Genomic DNA, 23155 nt, shown 5'->3' with positions numbered 1-23155 from the left:
ATGATTTATCAACATTATTAATCGGTAAGGTCAAATGGAATCGTTTCTAATCTCTCCCAGACCTTTGACCGTGTGTATCTTTCATAAAATGTAATAGGAACAACCATTAAATATAAACGGTGTAATAAATGACTATTGCCTTTTTGAATAAAACGGAATTACAAAGTCAACGCCGTTGATACATTAAAAATATAATTGGAAACTTAAATAGTGCCCTGATTGGACACGCGTCCGGAAACCAATTGAGGCATTATAAGGTGCGGTTCCTCAGTTATTCTTAATCCCTATACCTAGTATTCGAAGCTGAGCACATGTCTTATCCATCTCGGCTTCGTGCACAAAACTTCCTCAACAGAAACTTTACTTTGGCAGGGGCAGAGCAATACAAATAAAATAAAAATACCTAAGCGCGCTCGACGGTGCTAATTTATAAGTCAACAATTTTGTCAGTCAATAATAGGATTGGCGAAATGCTCATGGCTCATGCTATCTGGCGTAAAGTGAATACCCAAATATGTGTTATTACCCATCAAAATGCGAAAATAGACACCCAATTTTGCACGAATCACCTATGAATAAATGGGAACGCTAATTTTTCTGGGAGAAATACCTTTTATGAAATTATTTTAGCCACGCATCTGTAACGAATTCTGTTCCTTGATATTTTGTTAAAATAAAAGATGTCAATCTCCGCGGTTTTCAAAAATCCAGAAAGAGTGAAGCTCTTACGTATACTGACCACACACCAACACGAGACAACTGCTTATATTACATGAAAACCACATGCATGTAAACTATGCGTTACGAAATAACATTTCCCACGGTCTCTCTCGGGTTGTGACCAAGTCGTCCACTCTTAAATATGTACTAATAACCAACCGGCTCGGATATTGAAGTGGCGTCTTGACAAATATGAGTGGTAAAGTAGAAGTTAAACGGGTTCCCTTTGATTTGTTCGGTTTATTCGATTGTTGACTGTCGCAATATCGACGGAGAACTAAACTCACAGACTGCCGTGTATTTAACAAGTTGATCGTTTTTTAGTTTTTCAGTAGGATAATATGTTTTGTTATACGTTGTAGGAATTATGCGCCAGCTGATATTCGATTCTGATATTGTTATAGAATATCTCGATATTAAAGAAATCGGATATCCATCAATTCTAAAGAACTTGAAGAACCAATACCTCCTCAATTTGAGGGAGATTGTAGGAAATTGGCATGAAGAAACGAATGGTACTGATGGACGATTGGGTAGGTGCTCGCGGAAACTGTCGATGAATGGTTGAGTCTTCTGATCAACAACCGACAGGCTATTACATTGTATTCACGAAAGTTTTCCACGATGAAGGGATAGCAAGAAGGGTAATAAAAAGAGGAGGTCAAAATGTTACATTTAAAATTTTCAGAATAAACGACATACCGATCATTACCACAAATTGAGAAAGCCACTATAAAATACAACAAATGGTGCGTCACAAATACAGCAAAAAAATAATGGAGTGACCAAATTCGGTGCGCACAAAAATGCTCATTAATCTACTATCTCCATTTGAACACTGACCGTTACTTGCGGTAATATATTTTACAATGTTTAATTACGGTGTCTTTTTTTTTCTCGCTTCATCTATTGACCGTTCTGTAAGTGCGATTTTTTATCAACTAAAAGCTGCCATACACGGTCAGCTTTGCCGTCCAATTAGCGATCTAAAAGGCTTGATCCATCCGATTTGCAGTTCGATTATATTTCAGTATTATCGAGTTGTGGCGTCTGTCTGATACATTCCGATAGCTGCTGGGAAATAACGTCGTCTGGCAAAACTTATGCGTTTAACGAAAGACCTTTAATCCAATAAAACCGCATGTGCACCACGAATGATCACAATCGCAGCGCCCACAAATGGTTATACAAGGCATTGTTTAAAACTAACGGAGTATATGGGCATGGAACAACGGAACATTATGTTCATAGTGGTTTGTCTATCATTGGAATGGATAGTTGAAAGTGTGGTTTTGTTCGACAAAACATGTAGTTCTGGAATTAAGAACCTAATGCATCTAGGAAATAAAGGCAGCGATTATTATTTTTGGCACACGCCACCGCAAGGCTGTTCGAACTTAATGTCAATATACTGGTAATATAATTCTAATTTAGAGCAGGCCTCCTTTTGTACTGCATATACACTGATAGCAGAGCGTATTGTACGTATAGATAAATTAAATCCTGGCTTTTACTGAAAAAGCAAACATACATTCCACTTATAGGGTAGGTTTGTCTTTAAAATGCAATTAAGATAAGAATAAAAATAGTTTTTTTCAGATGTCAAATTAGAAGACTAAGATCCGAAGTGAAGATTTATATCATCTTTGAAGGAATGAATCTATTAATTAAACGCCAAGTGAAAAAAATTAACGCGTTTCCCCTAAAGTAGCAGACAATCAACTTACTCGATGACTCCTCGAAGCTTTAGGGTCGAGGTATGTGCGAAGCTTGTTGAGGTAGTGAGTCGGTGAATCCTTCGCCTGCACCATATCTTGGTCACAGATGATCTCCCACTTCTTCTCCAGGTCGTAATTCCGGAGGAGTTTAGCTTTGTCGGGAGGCAGATCCATCGAGGCCTGAAAATGTGCGCAAACCATTAGTTTTGAAGATTTTAAGCTGCCATTCGTTCCCCATACGTTTCACATTTGGACATTCTCCCATTAATCCAACGAATTATACCTCACAGACTATCCAATTAAAACCACTTAATCCTAACTCATACAGTCTAAATTTTTGTCATTGACCTAAAATTTACTTCTACACATTGTATGAATATGTCTGCGCATAATGTGTTCATGAGTACTCAACGATCTTTAACTAATCTATTGACTTATTTAGTTACGAAAAGCTGTATGCGACTAGAAAAATCAAACAGAAGGCAACGTTAAATCACTAGAAGATTGTGTCGAGAATTTAGTGTTTAAAGAAAAATTGGCACGATTTCGTAATAGTACGCGACCGGGTCCTCTAAAATGTACGATAGCAGCCTTCATCAGTGTTTCGTCATTCCGCACGTGAGTGATAGAATCGTGCTCATGAATAAGTCGGAAACCGATTTCGAAAGCCTGCGATGCCATTATGTTCACCGGAGCACCGATAAACGGGATAGATTCTTAACTGTATCTGTTTCTTGGTGGTTGTTAGGTTTTATGGAAAGTATTTATGTATTTCGCATATCAACTTCTGCTCTGAATAAATAACTTAAATATGAAATCCGAGCTCATCTTAAATTGTTTTAGCTATTCATGTTTTTTTTTTATTGTGTTATCTGAAATCAGCACGATGCGCTAATGTGTCATTTCGATTGTGTCCTCTAGTGAGGGCAAATCCTCCTCAGTAGGCCATATACATTTATGGTATAATGTCCTTTCGTTTAAGGCGATTAGTATAGCGTCCTGTTGTCAATACAACGTTTAGCTTTAAATAGCTTGTTTTTTCTGGCCAAGGCCGAGTGTTAAATAGCTTGTAGGTCAATTATTTTTATGCCAACAACGTTAGATGAGCTTATGGCACACCTAGTGGTGGTTACCGTTATTCTTGGACATTGGCAAATAGAGGTGTATATACGTCGCTGGGAGCTGAAGCTTTTCATCCATTTTTATTCTTGTTGTCGAAAGCCAAGATGGCGAATAATATTCTATTCTAGTCTAGTCTATATCAAAAGGTCTAAATGAATGCTTCACATCGTTTATTCAACGTATGGTCATTTTGAATTCAGAATTAAACTAGAATCGTACTAGCCCTGAACCAGTTTTCTAGTGATTGGCCATTTTGACCATATTTCTAACGGTAAACAATAGTTAGAGACATATAATTCGAAAATAGACAATCGGACAGTAATAGATATTTCTATTTCGGTCAAAATGTATCTTAGCTCTCGCTTATTTATTCATTCTATTTTATTTAAAGCAAGACTTTTCTGTCTAATTGATTACAACATTATTCGAATTGTGTAAACATGTCTGCCTCTCTTTTAACAAATCGACATGTATAGTTTTTTTTTTTAAATGTACTTAGTGAGCTCGAGACTAGCATACATACAGGTCTTTTTATCTCGAGAAAAGGTTACGTGTTTTGTTAATTCAGGTATCCAAACAGACACCTGGTGCTCTAGATTTTTCTACACCCAATTACCACTTGAAATGAAGTAATGAAGTGATTGATATAATAAAGTAAGTAAACACTCGCACGATTTTCGTTATGGACATTAAACGGTAGGCAGCGGCTTGGCCCTGATCCTGGCATTGCTGAAGTCCATGGGCGACGGTAGCCACTCAGCATCAGGTGCGCCGTATGCTCGTATGCCTACAAGGGCAATAAAAAAATAGAGCAAAAAATGTGTACGAGAAAATCATACGCAAAAATTCACCTACATTCAATCTACCCTCATCCAGAAATGATTTAAAGAATACTATTTCTCAAAAACTGTTTCTATTCAGCGATTCAGATACGACGTTTATTATCTCCGAGAAACCAGCCACATCATTATGTGATTCATAATAAGAGCACAGTTTGCAAATATATTGGCGAAGCGAACAGCGGAAACCATAATCCTTATTGCGACAGCAGAAAGTTTATTTTCTCGTTTAGCTATTCGTTATGCAGCTACTAGCTAGGTTGTTGAGATCAATTATATCGTTATGATGGGTTTTAGGGGTTAATCCATATTTTTTGCAGCCGAGTCATAAGTGTGTAATATTGAATCGTAATGTACGAAGTATAGGTAAGGCCTATTGTACACTTGATATATTTTCAATGATCGTAATAGATTTTGATAATGAATTAATATGATTAATAATATAGAAAATGAATGATATTAAAGAAATGCGATCATAAATTTTCAATAAACAATTAAAAAAGATTTCCTTTCTTCTTAAGTTTCCGCGTTTGCTATTTTCATTTTACATTTTCCAATTTCCGACATTTTATATTTATTTATTGCTTAAATGGGTGGACGAGCTCACAGCCCACCTGGTGGTAAGTGGTTACTGGAGCCCATAGACATCCACAACGTAAATGCGCTACCCACCTTGAGATATAAGTTCTAAGGTCTCAAGTATAGTTACAACGGCTGCCCCACCCTTCAAACCGAAACGAATTACTGCTTCACAGCAGAAATAGGCAGGGTGGTGGTACCTACCCGCGCGGACTCACAAGAGGTCCTACCGCCAGCCATTCGAATTACCATTTCGAAGCGCACTTTGTGACGGTAGGTACATTAAGTTTTTTGTCGTCCATTACCTCCAAACACCAGACTAAACCGTAAAATTAATATACATAATAAATAAATAATCATAAAACTATTCATCAAAAGCGCCATTACGGATGTTCACGATGACGATACTAAAATTTTAACATGGCATAAGTACCAACCCCATAATACGCAGCACAGTTAACATGAGGGCTCACTGTCATTAATTTCGGCCCATCCCGTTCTCTATAAAATCCACTTAATCAACTTGAGCGACTATATTAGTGACAACCTTAATGTACTTTTTTTTTCTGGCTAGGCAGCTAGACATCCGAAAAAAGCTCTCTTCCATCTGCCGGGAACGTGTTATGAGCTTCTTCGGACACATCATGCGGTCTCCCGGACATGAATTAGAGAAGCTCATAATTACGGGTCGCATAGAGGGCCAGGGCGCCGTGGGCAGAACACCAGCCAGATGGTTAGATCTAGCAAGACAAGCGCTTGGTGGTAGTCTGTACCATACAGTCCATGCCACCCATGATCGAGCACATTGGAAGTACGTCGCATGTGGTCGCGATCCTCACTAGGAACGATATAGAAGATAGACAGAATTCGCTCCGGTTTTCGTCAAATAGTTGGCACATTCGAACGGTTCATAACTACTTTCAAAACATGAATTGAGTGTACGAATTTTTTTTTTGTTTATTGATCGGTACTTTTAGCGGTAGACACGAGAGCAACGGTACTTGATAATGTCAATAACAGCTGGCATCTATCGTACGTGTTTTGGGTACATTAAATTGTTAAGAAGAGTATTTGAATCAAGGCGGGCAGTTTACGAACAAGAACTGGAACTTTTCTACTGGTGGTAGGAACTCTTGTGAGTCCGTACGGGTAGGTACCACCACCCTGCCTATATATGCCCTGCCGTGAAGCAGTAATGCGTTTCGGTTTGAAGGGTTGGGCATCCGTTGTAACTATACTGAGACCTTAGAACTTATATCCGAAGATGGGTGGCGCATTTACGTTGTAGATGTCCAGGGTTTCCAGTAACCACTTAACACCAGGTGAGCTGTGAGGTCGTCGGACCATCTGAGTTATAAAAAAAAAAGAAGCAGCTCAGTAGCAATGCTTCCTTTGCAGTACGAAGTTTTCCAACCGTTTACTTTTATTTAGTTGTGCATGTGAGCTCTAAGCCCAACTGGTTTTGGAGGTAGCTATCATACAACACAAGATATTCGACGCATGCCTGAATATCGCTTACGACATTTTCAAGATAAGCTTGTATATGTACAAGTTCCGAACAACAACATTCGAACCGTCGGTCTGCCGAGTAATATCACCCGCTCGGTGGAAGATCTTCCCTTTTTCGTTAACTCCCATATGGTGTTAGACGCCTATCTTGACACTATCTGCTAACATTATCATATCATTACTAGCACTATCTTGTGGAAAACGTGTATTTCTTTAACGGAGGTTCGCATCGAGCTCCGTATCTTTTTTTTTTTCCTACCTATGCTGATAGCCTTGATAGGCTATTGCAGCTTCGCCCTAACATGTAGGTGAGCTCACGGGGTTCAAACCGGAAGTGTTGTTAACACTGGCCCTAGCAAGAGCAGTACTTCGCAGAGTTTACCATCGGATCGGAAACGCGCCCACTGATAAGATCCGGCGAGAAACTCAGTGGGCTAAACCGCATCCGTGCCTATTCACCCTCATGCTTATACCTATTAATTATCGTCTACTTATAATGAGAAAAAGTATAAAATCGACAATATTGAGACATTATAAAAAAAAATCCATCGCGCCCTAAAAATATTGTGCGGGAGGGGTCTTTAACTGTTTAACTTACGTGGAGTGACGGATCGATGAAAGCCCACTCAGACTTAAGTGGTTCCAGGTATTAGTGAAGTATATATTCCATTATTTCCTTGAAGCAGTAATTGTCGTATTATCGTAACACATACATGAACATGCGAGTCCTAAGCTATCATTGATATTTCACGTTTACATGACAATCTAATTGAATTATTTAAAAAAAAAATTATTGCTTAGATGGTTGGACGAGCTCACATCCTACCAGCCCATAGGCATCTACAACGTAAATGCGTCACCCACCTTGAGATATAAGTTCTAAGGTCTCAAGTACAGTTACAACGGCTGCCCCACCCTTCAAACCGAAACGCATTACTGCTTCACGGCACAAAAAAGTAGGGTGGTGGTACCTACCCGCGCGGACTCACAAGAGGTTCTAACACCAGTAAATAATCTACTATTTGTCAATTTCAAAATTACAAAAATCGACCAAAACTAATTCACAACAGAGAGCAATCTATACTCGTTGTAAGATCAATAGATCATTTTCTGAATCTAAATTAAGGCTCTAGTGGGCAGGTCTTCATGCCGCCAATCAAAGGCTTGGATTTGAATTCAGCTTTCGCGCTTTCCTTCGACCCACACGAGACCTCCGTAATCGACAATTATCCGTTAACTTTCTAATTAGTTATTTATCAATCTACCTAGATAGAAGCGGGATAACACGTCATTGCGCACTATGACTGTAATTTGCGGTTGCACTTGCTCGTGCCGCTGGTATTTCCTTCAATTACTCCATTCACTTTCCTATTTTTACGACGTCTTCATTAGCGTCATTCGGCGTGCATGCTCTAATTAATCAAAAACGTTGGGTATTTTGACAGAATTATTGTTGCAACCAACAGAATTCAAATCTATACTATAATATATAGATATAGAGTGGTTTTACAGATGTTCCGTTATAACTACTGAACCATGCATCCGATTGACTTGAAACTTGGTATCCATGTAGAAAATACATGTACTTAATGGATAGGCTAATATTTATATGAGTGTTGGACTCCCTACACCAGTTGCGGGGGCGTTAATGATAGGACCTCTTGTGAGTCCGCACGGGTAGGTACCACTACCTTGCCTATTTCTGTCGTGAAGCAGTAATGTGTTTCGGTTTGAGGGGTGGGGCAGCCTATTGTAACTATACTGAGATCTTAGAACTTATATCTCAAGGCGCATTTACGTTGTAGATGTCTATGCCCTTCAGTAACCACTTAAAACCAGGTGAGCTGTGAGCTCGTCCACCCATTTAGCAATAAAAAAAAATACCAGGGTTAAAATTCTAGATTCGATTTCTAGATTTACGGGGCGATTCCTAAGAAACTGACATCACTAGCCACTTACAAATTTTAAACTAAACGCGTAAAAACCTGGACGCATGGAACGTCTAAATAACACAGCGGATTAACATTTCAGCGCTCTATCACATTTAGGTTCGTACATAACAAAAATCTACAATTCTAATGAAATATTATTCGATGTTATTTCGAGGAAAAATAAGGGATAGCAACTGAGATATTCGTAAATACATTTTACGAGGATATTACAGGTTTTACGATGTACCAATCTTTTATAACGCAACTAAAATTGTAAATTAGTTCTCGAATTAGTATTAATGTATTGTTTACTATTATGACATAGACTGATGAGTGAGCCTATAGTGATCATATTATGAAGGCTACTCACTCTTTATTTATTTTATGAATGGAGACTGGTGGCTCGAACGCCTTTCCAGTTTCACCAGGACAGGTGAGCGAGAAAAGGCTCAGCCAGGAGGGATGGGATTTGCTAACAGCTGCCCGAGCGCCTCCAAAGGAAACGTGACAACTCAAAAGTAGCTGCCTCGCGAATGAATCTATTGCCGGAACGGAATCACTGAGAAGATCCGGCGAGAAACACAGCGGGCTGATGCATGGGTTAGGTTGCACGTCGAGCTCTTTGCCGAGTTCGAAGAGTAGGCTACTCACTTTGAGTCACGAGATATAAGTATCAATTGCATTGTACAACGGCCTTCTTACCCTTTAAACCGGCAGTAAGCTAGACCGTGGTAGGGTCTACCCGCGGGAGCTCACAATACGCAAAAAAGTAAGCTTTTTTAAAATGTACGTATGATTCACTTTGTTTTTTTTTATTGATTAGATAGGGTGGACGAGCTTAGGGCCCACCTGTATTTAAGTGGTTACCGGGGGTCATAGACATATATTTATATACACAACTCACTTTGAGACACGAGTTCTAAGGTCTCAAGTCTTTTCCGTATAATGGCCGCTCCACCCTTCAAACCGGTACGCATTACTGCTTCACGGCTGAAATAGGTAGGGTCATAGTACCTACCCGTGCGGTCTCAAAACACGTCCTACCACCAGTACGAATAGAAATCTAGCATAGTTACGGACTGAGGGTCGACACGATCCTATCGCGCACAACAGCGATGCGAAATGCTCAGAAAGAATTGCACTTGGTTCCCTATGCCTTTGCTGAAGTCTTACTCAGCGGGAATGAGCCACTCGGGTGAACTCTATCAGTGGCACCGCTCAAATTCCTCCCCAACGACCACATGAAATGGGACGACGATACAGAGACTATAAACCACCACGAAACAAAGAGCATGTTACCTTAATTCTTTATGCGGAAATTCTACAATGTAACAAACGGGCTTAAACAAAATCGATTGTGTATTTTAAACAATCGAAATCAATTTAACACATAACACATTTAACACAAGCCCAAACAATTCCAAGAATGTCACAGAGTTCAAGGAAGGTCGGTCGATGTTTATAAAAATAATATCAGCTATTTCGTTCCGATTCATGGAATGTTCTTTTTATTATGTTCCAACTAGTTTATATGTGAATGGATTTGTTATGTAAACAAGAATTATATTTAGCGAGCTTAAGCTATGTAGTAGTAATAATTGTTAAATGTCCACATAGGTTGGGCACGTTCTGAGGATGTTGTGAATATTCGCAAATGTGGAGCTTCCGTATTAATTTTGTCTTCTGCGTCCTCATTAATCAAGGCAGATGTTCATGCGAACGCAGATATATGCCGGTTTACTGGTGGCAGGACATCTTGTAAGTCCGCACGGGTAGGTACCCTGCCTATTTCCGCCGTGAAGCAGTAATGCGTTTCGGTTTGAAGGGTGGGGCAGCCGTTGTAACTATACTGAGACCTTAGAACTTATATCTCAAGGTGGGTGGCGCATTTACGTTGTAGATGTCTATGGGCTCCGGTAACCACTTAACACCAGGTGGGCTGTGAGCTCGTCCACCCAGCTAAGTAATAAAAAAAACTGCAGGACGCCGGTAGTTCGGGACAAGAGAGAATTTAGGTGGAGCCTTCGAGTGACGCTAATCGTAGACTCATCATGTTCATTATCATCATCAAGCTTCTTTTTTTTAATTGTCTTTGTAGGCAGACGAGCATACACCAGCCCACCTAACGGTAAGTGGTTACCGTCGCTCATGGACGTCAGCAATGCCAGTGGTAGAACCAAGTCGTTGCCTGCCATAAAGATAACTAGTTCTGAAGGTGACATTTAAGGTTGTATTAATTCTGAAAGGAAAACGAGATATTCCTACAGTCCGGTCAGAAAGTCAGGCTAAGATCAAACAATAGCCTTGTCTATTTTTGAAACGAAATCGCCATGCATTCCAGTTTTAAGCGAAGGATAACAGCTAATATGCATTACCTTCAAACTGTTACGTCATGCCTCAAAGGAAGGTGGCAGTTTTTTTCCCCTACGTATTCTAGTAACCTCGTGGGGTTATTCTAGATTCGTCGAATTAGTAGACGAGCTCACGGGGCTCAAACCTGATGAGTGGCAGTAATGATTTTGTTTGGTTAACGTTGCGTGCTTCGGTAACCTTAATATTAGGTGGGCTCGTCTACCCATTCATAGAGTTAAAAACTACACTATAGTACCATTATTTATCATAATTAAATACAAAATCAAGCGGCATTTTATTTTCTACTTTAATAATGAGTCGTCGGGACACAAATTAAAAACACATAACTTCGATACGAAATGTTTACCGATGTTCGACAATAGCTTTAGATCAGTGATTCTCAAAGTTTGTGATTTTTTTAAATGTGTATTTTTAAAAAGGAGCCCTAGTTGGGAACCTAATGATTGTGTGTGATTTATTCCCGATTTATTTATTCTTTTTATAAAAAAACCAACAGACTAAGTGAAGAAATACGATATTGGGTATGACTGAAAATAAGTATAGGTTTAATATTCGTTTAAAACAATCGAAATTATTCGCATCAAATATGATCTAAAAAAATTATGCCAATAAGGCAGGTTAAATTCAAAAATAAAACCACTTGATTTCTATTATGCAAACTTGGTCATAAGGCCAATACTAGTACGATTAGATTTTTAACAAAGTTTAAGGCGTTTTCTAAATAAAAGTTGAAAAATATTAAACGTATTTTAGATTATCTAGATCTATCCAACGAAATTAAATAAGTAAAAAAAAATAGTGTGGGTAGAAAAAAAAACAGTAATTTCAAAACGAAAAGAATTTCGACAAGTGTTCTTTAATACCGTTTCAAAATTGCTCAATTTTACGTTTGATAACAAAAGTTTGAGAGCCTGTGTATTGGGTGTGATTCACGTCCAAATAACAATGAGGAAACAGCGTACAATGTGAATGATAATGAGGCCTGATGACGACAAGTTCCAGCTAGTGGATACGCCGGTTGTATGCGTGCGATGCGAGGATCGCGAGTAATGACCATTCACAGACCTGTTAATGCGATCGAGAATTTATTGATGGAGGCCTGACGAATTGAATCCGTGTAGTTTGTTTTGTTGACTCAAATTAAACTGAGTTAAGTATTCGTAACGTCTGAATAGAAAAACAAATCGGAACAAGACCATGAATCGCGCTGACGACAATGTAACAGAATCTTGCCGCTGTCCCAAGTAAAGATACTAGGTTTTGTGTTGGAGATCTTCCATCTTCCATCATTGTTATTCATGCGTCTGGTCATGCGGATGGTCATGCCCATAACCATCAACGGTGACTGCCGTAATTGCTTCTACAGAGGAATAAGATTTGCGAAAATGGCTGATAATACAATTTTCGCAAATTCTTAAAATTACTTTGTTTTCGCGTTTTTTGTCTAGGGCAATAGTCGATATTATTGTACAATAACGATAAAGGAAAGATCTTCCACTGAGCGTGCGAAATTGCTGGGTAGATGGACCGTTTGCAAGCTCATCTTGAAAATGTCGTTAGCGAGATTCTGACATCTATCAAATATCTTGTGGTCTATGATGGCTACCGCCACAATGTCAATAGGGTCCTACGACACACGAAGAATATTAAAGTTAGATCTGACTTTCAAAGCCATGACCTATCTATTCAACGGAATCTGTAATGTAAATTTCACAAACATCAAGACATCCAAACAACATCAAAATTGTTGCACGTATCAAGGACCGATTGCTATACTGAACAACTCTCTTGCTTGACTTAATTACCTATCATAATAATAAGGCTTAAAAAAACAAAGATTATGAAATGTTTAATGCATTCATAAATTTTAGTAAATTTATTTTTGTACACGGGTAGAGGACCTCAAAGCGACCATTTTGATGCCGTTCGCTCACCTTGTAACAATAAAGCGAAGCCTCAATTAGATTAGAGCATAACGCGCAACACCGCTAGTATTTCTACACAGTAAGTTGTTTGATTCGTCTTGCCAATTTTTATTCTTTCAAGCTCTGTATCTATACATATAAATAAAATTGGAGTGTCTGTTTGTAATGTTGAAATAACCGCTTTTTACTACATGCATATGAATATATTATATACGGTACATACACCTAAATAACATTTTTACAATTTTTGTCTTCTGGCTGTCTCTGTTTGTTCCGGCTAATCTCTGGAACGGCTGGACCGATTTTGACGAGACTTTTACTGATAGGTAGCTGACGATATAAGGAGTAACTTAGGCTACTTTTTTTAGACTAGCTTGGCCCCGCGGCGTCACTCGCGGTACGATAATAACCGCAGGTAACGACGCAGGACTCAGCTATCAATAAAAAATTTTAATGTTTCCGAAGCGAAGCGAGGGCGGGTCGCTAGTCACAAATATATAAAATTACGTAGCGCGATTACATACAATAGGAATTTATATTTATGGCCCTCACGAAATCGTCTATTTCAGTTTGAAGTATAGTAATAACACTTCCAAAAGACTATAAGATTAATAGTTTTAATGTCAAGGTGGATAACGATATAACCTAGCTAAAACATTTCAAAGTTCATATTATTTCTCATATAAAAGAATATTCTTCTTATATGAGAAGAAAAAATAAGACTTGGCTTAAAGATCTCGATCCCAGGCCTTTACATCTCTAAAAAAACCCAGCTAAAATCATGATTTGTAAGTCTTGATTTCTATTCGTATTCTGAGTTCGATTACCGGTCACTATGGAAAATATTTGGTTTTTATTTCCCATCGGCTCATCTGATGGCCAACATTCATCACAAAGGTGCAACTACTTTCCCGACTAATTTCCCAATGCTCGCTTCATGGCCAAAATACGCAGAATGGTGGTGCCTACATGGGGTCTACGCTCACAATATCCCTAGCACCGATGTCCGGTATGTGCATATTTTCAAATACTCATTGCCCAGGAGCCAAGCGATTGGGGCCGTTCGGATATGGAAAGTATATGGTCTTTTCGCATGAAAAGTGCACAATTTCCAAAAATATTCGAAATTGAGTTAATATGCGGAATTATTTGGTATCACCAGTATTTTTCTCATAAATACTGTCAAAAGAGCGTAGCTTAGATTTAGTTTTTTTTTTAGTTTACCTATATTTTGACTACTATTAACAAAATTAATACATCATTTTATCTTACTTTAAAAGACAGATAATGTAACTGATAAAAACTAGAAAATAAATGTTGTAATATTAAAAATATAATATGTTAAACCTTTAAAACACTCTCCTGTAAAATTTTGTAAGTTTTGAGATTATCTATATTTTTAGCAACGGCTTAATAATTTAAATAAATAAAAAAAATACAAAAGTGGGTAGGAACGATCGACACAGAATATTAAATCTAAGACAAGTGAACGCTGCGCGCGCTTCTAGCAAAAGTCATCCGAGGTGGCGTGATGTCCCCGCTGGTCGGTCGGTTGCCCCTCCAGATGACGTCACGAGTCCACGTGAGTGCTCGTCGTCAATGGCTCCGCCCATCGACTTTGACTTAAGAGGGAGTCGCCTCTAATACGGCCTCTCCTGACTGGTGGACGTCCACGTTCACCTAGATGTCATGACCGTCTTCAATCTCTGACGATGCAGGACTCACTCTGTGCACAGCGTTGCTATCGGGGTGTTCTATGATATCGTCATAGAAATAGATTGTTTGCATTACAATCATGATTTTGGTACCATGAACCATTAGTAAAAGTTAGTAGTTTTTGTGAGCATTTTACATCACATTTCAGTGTGTTCATGTATAGTAGGCTCTTGTTGAGTTACGTTAGATGTACTGACGACACGGCACTGTTACCATATCGGGTGTATAATATACTGTGAGAGTAAAGTCTGGTTGACATGGCCAAGTTAACATGTCAAGCTAATACACTCGTAACGTGAACTGCGTTACCACGTCACACCTTTACGTGAACTTTGTTACCACGTCACAACATATACGTGAACTATGTTACCACGGTACAACATCTACGTGAACTATGTTACCACGTAAATCTCTGCGTGAACTATGTTACCACGTTACAACATCTACGTGAACTATGTTACCACGTAAATCTCTGCGTGAACTATGTTACCACGTTACAACATCTACGTGAACTATGTTACCACGTAAATCTCTGCGTGAACTATGTTACCACGTTACAACATCTACGTGAACTATGTTACCACGTAAATCTCTGGAAGCATGCAGTCAACCCCAAGAATGTTTGACATTACGCGTCACTGGTGACTCAACTAGTGCCTGAACCCTACGAGGACTCGGCCTAACCTGACCTCCACCAAAAATTAAATCAAATCGTGAATCTGTAGACTAGCGTTCGCGAGTCAACCAGAGGGCCCATTATGCCCCGTATCATTATTAAAGTTCCGAGTTTGTCAGTCAGAACTCTGACCATCTTAAGACAGAGCAACGATCTCCTGGCGCACTCGACGTATGAGGCAAAGCAATCTGATGCTAATTGCATAGCATTATAAAGAATATTGGCATACTCTAACTTTCGCGGACACAACGGCTTAAAGTCTTTTACGAAGTTACCCCACGTCCGGTCACTAGACAATCACACGTGTAACCAAGTACGCTCATCACTCTTAAGACAGCCCAAAACTCGTGACAAATACTCAGTGCCTTCCCAGTTAAGGATCTAGCCCATTCTACTTCCTTACACATTGTGTCTATCTATTGCACGGCAGGGTAAAACTTAGAAATAAGGTAACCATGAGCTCGATCTGAATTTACGAATCTAATGGATTCGGTTAACTTCCGTGCTGATGTGGTAGTTGCCTTTTTATTGTCACAACGCGTGGTGGAACTATTTTACATCTATTCTCAAACGCGGGTACAATCGACACTGCGATGGAACAACACGGCGTCCCGTTTGCATGATCACCGACCTGGACAGTCGGACTGTTGTCTAATTGACGTATTGATGGAGTTTGCCGACTAGTAACATTTTGAACCCTTCGAATGCTATTTCCACCCACCGAAACTGAGCATTCAGTCTCGAGCATGTTCTATCGCGTCAATAAAAATAGACCGTAAGGTCGGTTGTGATAAAGTCGTTGAGCTAGTTACTTGGTGATTTATTACATTTCATAAGAGGGTATCCGACAAAAAAAATCTACTTCGCACCAAGGATCGATATCATTAACGCTGGGGTCAAAATTAGAAATATAAAAATGGTTCGACCTTACTTTGGACAGTGCACTTAATGCTCCGATGATCCTGTCTATAGCGTCGTACGCGCGGGACTCTGACGGCGGCGGTGATGTGATTCCCAACGCCACCACGCGTCCGGCGCCACCACCGTCCGCGGTCGAGGGACGTGCGTCTTCTATCTGCGACCCTAGCGGGCTCGACTCACGCGCAACGTTCACATTTGAGTTTTAAGCAATTAAACGCGCCAATATTATTCTCCAATATTGGTCTCGAACATTCGGCGAATGCGAGCGTCCTCCTACCCTGCTTCCAGTTACACGTATATCGGTCATTACTTTGTTAATTTAATGCAAATTTTAAAAATAAACTGTACGCCAGGATAACCCAAAAGCGGATAGGGCACAAGCCCTATCCCACTTCTGATTTTAGCAACGGCTTAATAATTTAAATAAATAAAAAAAATACAAAAGTGGGTAGGAACGATCGACACAGAATATTAAATCTAAGACAAGTGAACGCTGCGCGCGCTTCTAGCAAAAGTCATCCGAGGTGGCGTGATGTCCCCGCTGGTCGGTCGGTTGCCCCTCCAGATGACGTCACGAGTCCACGTGAGTGCTCGTCGTCAATGGCTCCGCCCATCGACTTTGACTTAAGAGGGAGTCGCCTCTAATAATATAATAATATGTGAAGCAAAAACTTTGTATCCCTTTTTACGAAATCTGCGCGAACGGAGGAGTATGAAATTTTCCACACTAACCTATAGAGAATATAGAGAAGAAGTGCACAATGCTAATTTTTTTTTTAAATAATGCATAAAATATAATTGAGAATAGATTAAATATTGTTTGTCTTTGTTAATATTTTTTATAGTGTAGTCTTGGCGAAATTTGTGATTATAGAAGTATAAAATACAATCATAATAGTGTAAAAACTTACAATTCCAATTGATTATAGTCGAATTTCGACTACTGCGGGGCCACTAGTACCTACAGTTTTAATGCGAGAAGACGATATATGTATATCTCGTCTATTTTTAAGACACACTTCGGCATCAAGACATAGTTACTTAGCGAGACAAACCGGTTCCGTTCTGAGCATGTTAAGCACCTTCGCGACCTCGTGTTCTTGGCTCTCCCTTGCGTCGCGTGCGCCTCGGCCGTATCGTTGACAACAAAATACTTATTGCCTTCTACGGGACATATCATAGTGGTCTAACGTTGTCGGGTATGGCTTTTGGGGCTATCGTGATATTCAATATGCTTATTGGAAATCTTGAAACCTTGTATATCCAGTAGTCTTTTTTTTTTTATTGCTTAGATGGGTGGACGAGCTCACAGCCCACCTGGTGTTAAGAGGTTACTGGAGCCCATAGACACGTCGCCGAACATACTGTTGAAGAGCAACCCGGTCGGCGGTGTATCGCGTTCCGACCCGGCAGGCTGGTTCTGGCCCAGCGGGGTATCCCGGAACACCAGCGGCACCGCCCGGGCGGCCTGGTAGGGCCGCCGTACCGCGGAGACTGACGTCGTTGGTCGTCGACTATCGCCTCGACGACCCGTCGGTCGGGCGTCCTCGGGGTGGCGCCGCGTGTCTCGTTGTAGTGTTGACCGCGGGAACCCCCCTACTCTGAACGGGTTCTGACCCCGGACGGAGATCGGACATCGGGTGTAAGAGTGCAGGGGAGTCGTTTAGTGGGTGGGCCCTAAAATCCTTGGGCCCGCGATCTGCTCTCAACACCTGCAGATCGTTGAGTCTCACATACCCCGCGCGCCCCCTAGGCGCGGGGACCTCGTAGGAGGTTCGGCCCCCGGCAAAAAAAAAAAAAAAAAGCCCATAGACATCTACGACGTAAATGCGCCATCCACCGTGAGATGTAAGTTCTAAAGTCTCAAGTATAGTTACAACGGCTGCCCCCAACCTTCAAACCGAAACCCATTACTGCTTCACGGTAGAAATAGGCAGGGTGGTGGTACCTACCCGCGCGGTCTCACAAGAGGTCCTGCCACCAGTAATTTAAGTGGCCTGCTCTTGATAAACATTAAAATAAATTACATACTTTAACCATAGTTTTGCGTGTATTTATTCATTTGGGTAACCGAACGAAATGGGCTTAGTTTAAAATGGTTACCGAAGCTTACAAACAAGGCTCAAGTTCCCATTTTCTTATATAAAGGCTGTCATCACCAAGGCTGGCGATCACCTGGAATCCATGACTGATTCGCAGCAGAAATGTTATAGTACCACTTATCTAAATTAACAGAAGTTTTTTTCTTAGGTACCAACAATCGTGTGCAAAGTTTCAACTCAATCGAAACAAAACACACACGAATTACTGGAATACCAACAAATTTAATAAACATAGCGACAAACATTCACTTTTTTATTACAAAAGTGAAACCCGACCACGCTTCACTGTGATTATCGCTGGTCTTATGAAATGCACACATTTCTTCAAACCAACGTAGTTTACGGGTAATTTCTTTTAGATAATACGTTTCGGTTCGAAGGGTGGGGTAGCCGTTATAACTATACTGAGTCCTCAGAATTTATATCTCAAGGTGGGTGGCGCGTTTACATTGTAGATGTCTATGGGCTCCAGTAACCACTTAACATCAGGTGGGCTGTGAGCTCGTCCATCCATCTAAGCAATAAAAAAAAAAGATTAACATTACGCACTTTTATTGGTGGTTGGACCTCTTGTGAGTCCGCACGGGTAGGTACCACCGCCCCTCCTATTTCTGCCGTGAAGCAGTAACGCGTTTCGGTTTGAAGGGTAAGGGAAGCGGTTGTAACTATACTGAGAGACCTTAGAACTTATATCTCAAGGTGGGTGGCACATTTACGTTGTAGATGTCTATGGGCTCCAGTAACCACTTAACATCAGGTGGGCTGTGAGCTCGTCCATCCATCTAAGCAATAAAAAAAAAAAGATTAACATTACGCACTTTTATTGGTGGTTGGACCTCTTGTGAGTCCGCACGGGTAGGTACCACCGCCCCTCCTATTTCTGCCGTGAAGCAGTAACGCGTTTCGGTTTGAAGGGTAAGGGAAGCGGTTGTAACTATACTGAGAGACCTTAGAACTTATATCTCAAGGTGGGTGGCACATTTACGTTGTAGATGTCTATGGGCTCCAGTAACCACTTAACATCAGGTGGGCTGTGAGCTCGTCCATCCATCTAAGCAATAAAAAAAAAAGATTAACATTACGCACTTTTATTGGTGGTTGGACCTCTTGTGAGTCCGCACGGGTAGGTACCACCGCCCCTCCTATTTCTGCCGTGAAGCAGTAACGCGTTTCGGTTTGAAGGGTAAGGGAAGCGGTTGTAACTATACTGAGAGACCTTAGAACTTATCTCAAGGTGGGTGGCACATTTACGTTGTAAATGTCTATGGGCTCCAGTAACCACTTAACACCAGGTGGGCTGTGAGCTCGTCCACCCATCTAAGCAATAAATTAAAAAAAAACGCACATTGAAAGTTATAGAAAATAACGCGCCGGTACAAGTTGCGTGTTTCAAGAATACGGTATTTCTTTGCAGAAAACTATTCTTCCCGTCGGATTCCGAGATGCTCTCTTGACCTCATTGCTTTTTGTTAGCGAGCGTAGTCTTCCACGACAACACGGGAACAAGATTAGAGTGAATACTATAGGGACAGGAAATTCAGTGGATTACGGAGTACGCTTCTATTGTGATTTCTTATATATGTCGTGGAAAACGACTTAAGTAATGTTAAGACATTATTTTGATGATTGTTATGTTAAAAATTATATTTTGATAAATATCAAAAAATGTAGGGTAGACGCCGTAACGCCAGAGTATAAAAATGGCGGTACGTGGACAGAGTCGGATCAGTCAGAACGAAACTATCGGTTTACCCTGTCATTGTGAAAATTATCTGTTGAAAGTTTCCATTTTTTTTCTTTTCTTTTTTATTATAACAATCACACCACGTTAACTGGTCCCGTGCTATAATAATTTCGTAAAGAACTTGTGTTACAGGTACCAGATAACGGAAATAAATGTAAGATTTTTATTATACACATACATATATTTAACATACATCCATAACCCAGGAAAATATATTTTTTATATTATATTTAACCCGCGACCCCTTGTGTAGTGACCATGTCACTTACCACTACACCAGGCGGCCGTCATAATTATTATTCAAAAAGCTCTACTGATCTTATTGCAATAAATTCAGTTTCACCAAATACCTATGATGACGGGACTCCCGCTCAGCCATTCCTGGCGCCGTCATACATAATGTTAGAAGACAGACAAGCGAAGGGGTCTAAGGTCTAAGGGGATGCCTGACGCAGTTTTCACAAAATAATAAAAAATCGGGATTGATCGCTATGAACTTCTGATGCAAATGATGTGTTACCATTCAATTGATCTTATGATGACTTTGAGAGAAGATTAACGATACTCTTGAATGTATTTTAGAAAATGTAGTGTTGCCAAGTACTACTAATGTACGATAAAGTTTGCAATTTTAATCACAATTATTGTGAATTAATATTGTCGCGTTTGATTTACTGTTGCGTGCACAGCTTAGATGTAGACGTCAATGTTATAATATTTACTTGTCATTTACGAAATATATTAGTTAAATGTTAGTCATGTTGTTTTTTCCTACTGCGCACAAAAACATCAATAAAATAGGCACAGAATAAAATGCCATTTCAAAATTGATATCAGTTAAAAACAATAATTTAATGGACTTAGAAAAATTACCGGCATTATTTTTGGTATCGATGTATAGTAAGTACCTATTGTTAGATCTTGTTATTTTAGCATTTACAGGCAAACCTCTTATAACACGGTACTTCTACAACATCATAACGAGATTTTTGCTTAAAATTATTTAGAAAATTATATTCTATACAATGAACACATAATGTATGGGAATAATCGAAATTTTATTGTATATTTTTTATTTATAATAGGTAAAAGAATACATAGCGGCGTAGTTGAGATGTTTCATTCAGAAAAAAATACTCTCTACTCTACTCTTGGCTACTGCGATCTCGGTAGACAGCGGCTTGGCTCTGCCCCTGGCATTGCTGAAGTCCATGGGTTACGGTAACTACTCACCATCAGATGGGCCGTATGCTAGTCTGCCTACAAGGGCAATAAAAAAAATTAAAAAGAAGTTCTTCTCTTCATCCCCTTTAGTTGACTGATCAAGAATGTCCTGAGCGTCAACTGACTAAACGAATCCAGACAACGTAAAGTGTTTTAAATAATCATAAAAGTATTAACAATCCAGGGCTTCATGTTCGTCGCGTGACTCAATAAAGATCACCGGAGAGGCTAAAGTAATTGGCAACGACACGGCGCCCGCTTTTTTTCCTGCTTATTCAGAGTATTAGCTTTCTTACACACGATGCGTGATTCAATAATCAGCAAATTTAATGTTACGTTTACGAGCAAAGTTGTTCGTAATTAAACGTTTTTTATTTAACATTTATACCTATAAAGACCGGCTTCTTTAATTGGGAGAAAACTAACATTGTATGGTTTCAATATAAAAAAAAGTTGGATTCTATTTAAGTGGATGCGATTTTTTTTTTATTGCCTAGATGGGCAGACAGACGAGTTATCGGCCAACCCGGTTTTAAGCGGTTACTGGAGCCCATAGACATCTACGACGTAAATGCGCCACCCACCTTGAGAGATGAGTTCTAAGGTCTCGGCTCAGTATAGTTACAACGGCTGCCCCGCCATTTAAACCGAAACGCATTACTGCTTCACGGCAGAAATAGGCAGGGTGGTGGTACCTCGCGCGGACTCACAAGAGGTCCTACCACCAGTAATTACGCAAATTATAATTTTGCGGGTTTGATTTTTATTACACGATGTTATTCCTTCACCGTGGAAGTCAATCGTGATCATTTCTTGAGTACGTATTTCATTAGAAAAATTGGTACCCGCCTGCAGGATTCGAACAGTGGCAGTGGGCTGTAAGCTCGTCGACCCATGTAAGAAATAAAAAAAGTGGAATAAAGTCAAAAGAAAATACACACATACACCGTTCGATATCTACAGAACGATATTAAAATAAATCTGTTTCAAGCTATATTAAGTTGAACTAAATATGGAGCGTCGTGACGGCGCCAGTGTACAAAAGTTCCGTGAGTCATATACGAGTTCTTAAAATAGAACCATGTAACTAACATTCTCGGACCTGGCCCTCGGCTAGTTAATTGTGATCGGAAGTATTTATCTCGTAACAGCTATTACTGTTTAACTCCTGCCTTTCTTTGCTACCTATTCTAGTGACCTTTGGGTCATACTAGATTCACCGAGCGAGTAGGTGACGGAGCTCTAACCTAAGACTGTTGTAACGCCTAGCCCTAGCAAGAGCCGTGCTTCGCAGAATCTACCACCGGATCGGAAACGCGACCCACTGAGAAGATGCGGCGAGAAATTCAATGGGCACATTCAATGTTGTCTATGGGTTAGTTTACTCGCCGAGTCCTTCGTCACAAGCGACGGGTTCGACGAGAACGGTGACCGGTACTCCTGACTTAGACGGTAAGCAATTTATTGACACTCTGGTAGGCAGCGCTTGGCTCAGACCCTGGCATAGCTGAAATGCATAGGCGACGGTAACCACTCACCATCGGGTGGGCCGTACGCTCGCCTGTCTATAAAAAAAAAAAAAAAAAACTCAATTTCGGCAAGCAAGGCACCCTTGGGGTGAGCTGCGCCGTCTGGTTGCAGTGTTGACCGCGGTAGCCCCTTTACCTCATCCGGGTTCTGATCTCGGAGGGGATCGGACGCTTGGGCGAAGAGTGTAGGGGAGTCGTTTAGTGGGTAGAGTCCTGAAAACATCCTTGGACCCGCGGTCTCGCAGTCGCGGACCAATCCCCTAGGCGCGGGTACCTCGTAGGAGGTTCGCCTCCGGCCCGAAATAGAAAAAAAACCGTGACGGACTGCTATTCTGTACCATTATAGTATAGCAAAATTTAAGCATATTCGAACTTAAATAAACTATGATCAAATAATGTAGGCGATAGTCAAGCTATGTACTTTTCACCATTATGCTAACAGCAAGTACCAATACTAGGAGCGGGGCATAGCCGTGTCGCTTTCTAGTTTGGGACTTGAATATACTCTATAACCCTCGTTCGAAGAG

The 23155-nt window shown here is 40.3% G+C and overlaps 1 protein-coding gene across 1 annotated transcript in view; it reads right to left on the bottom strand.

Annotated features, from left to right (window-relative positions):
* Frl (formin-like protein) overlaps window positions 1-23155 on the bottom strand; it is a 105570-nt gene that overhangs the window by 21466 nt on the left and 60949 nt on the right. Inside the window, 1 exon segment of the mRNA XM_028180126.2 lies at window positions 2448-2618. Coding sequence (XP_028035927.2) covers window positions 2448-2618 — 171 coding nt within the window.

Source organism: Bombyx mandarina, chromosome 08, assembly GCF_030267445.1.
Source record: "Bombyx mandarina strain Sakado chromosome 08, ASM3026744v2".
Lineage (NCBI taxonomy): Eukaryota > Metazoa > Arthropoda > Insecta > Lepidoptera > Bombycidae > Bombyx > Bombyx mandarina.
Note: the sequence above shows the minus strand (reverse complement) of the source record. Positions and strands in the feature narration are given on the sequence as shown.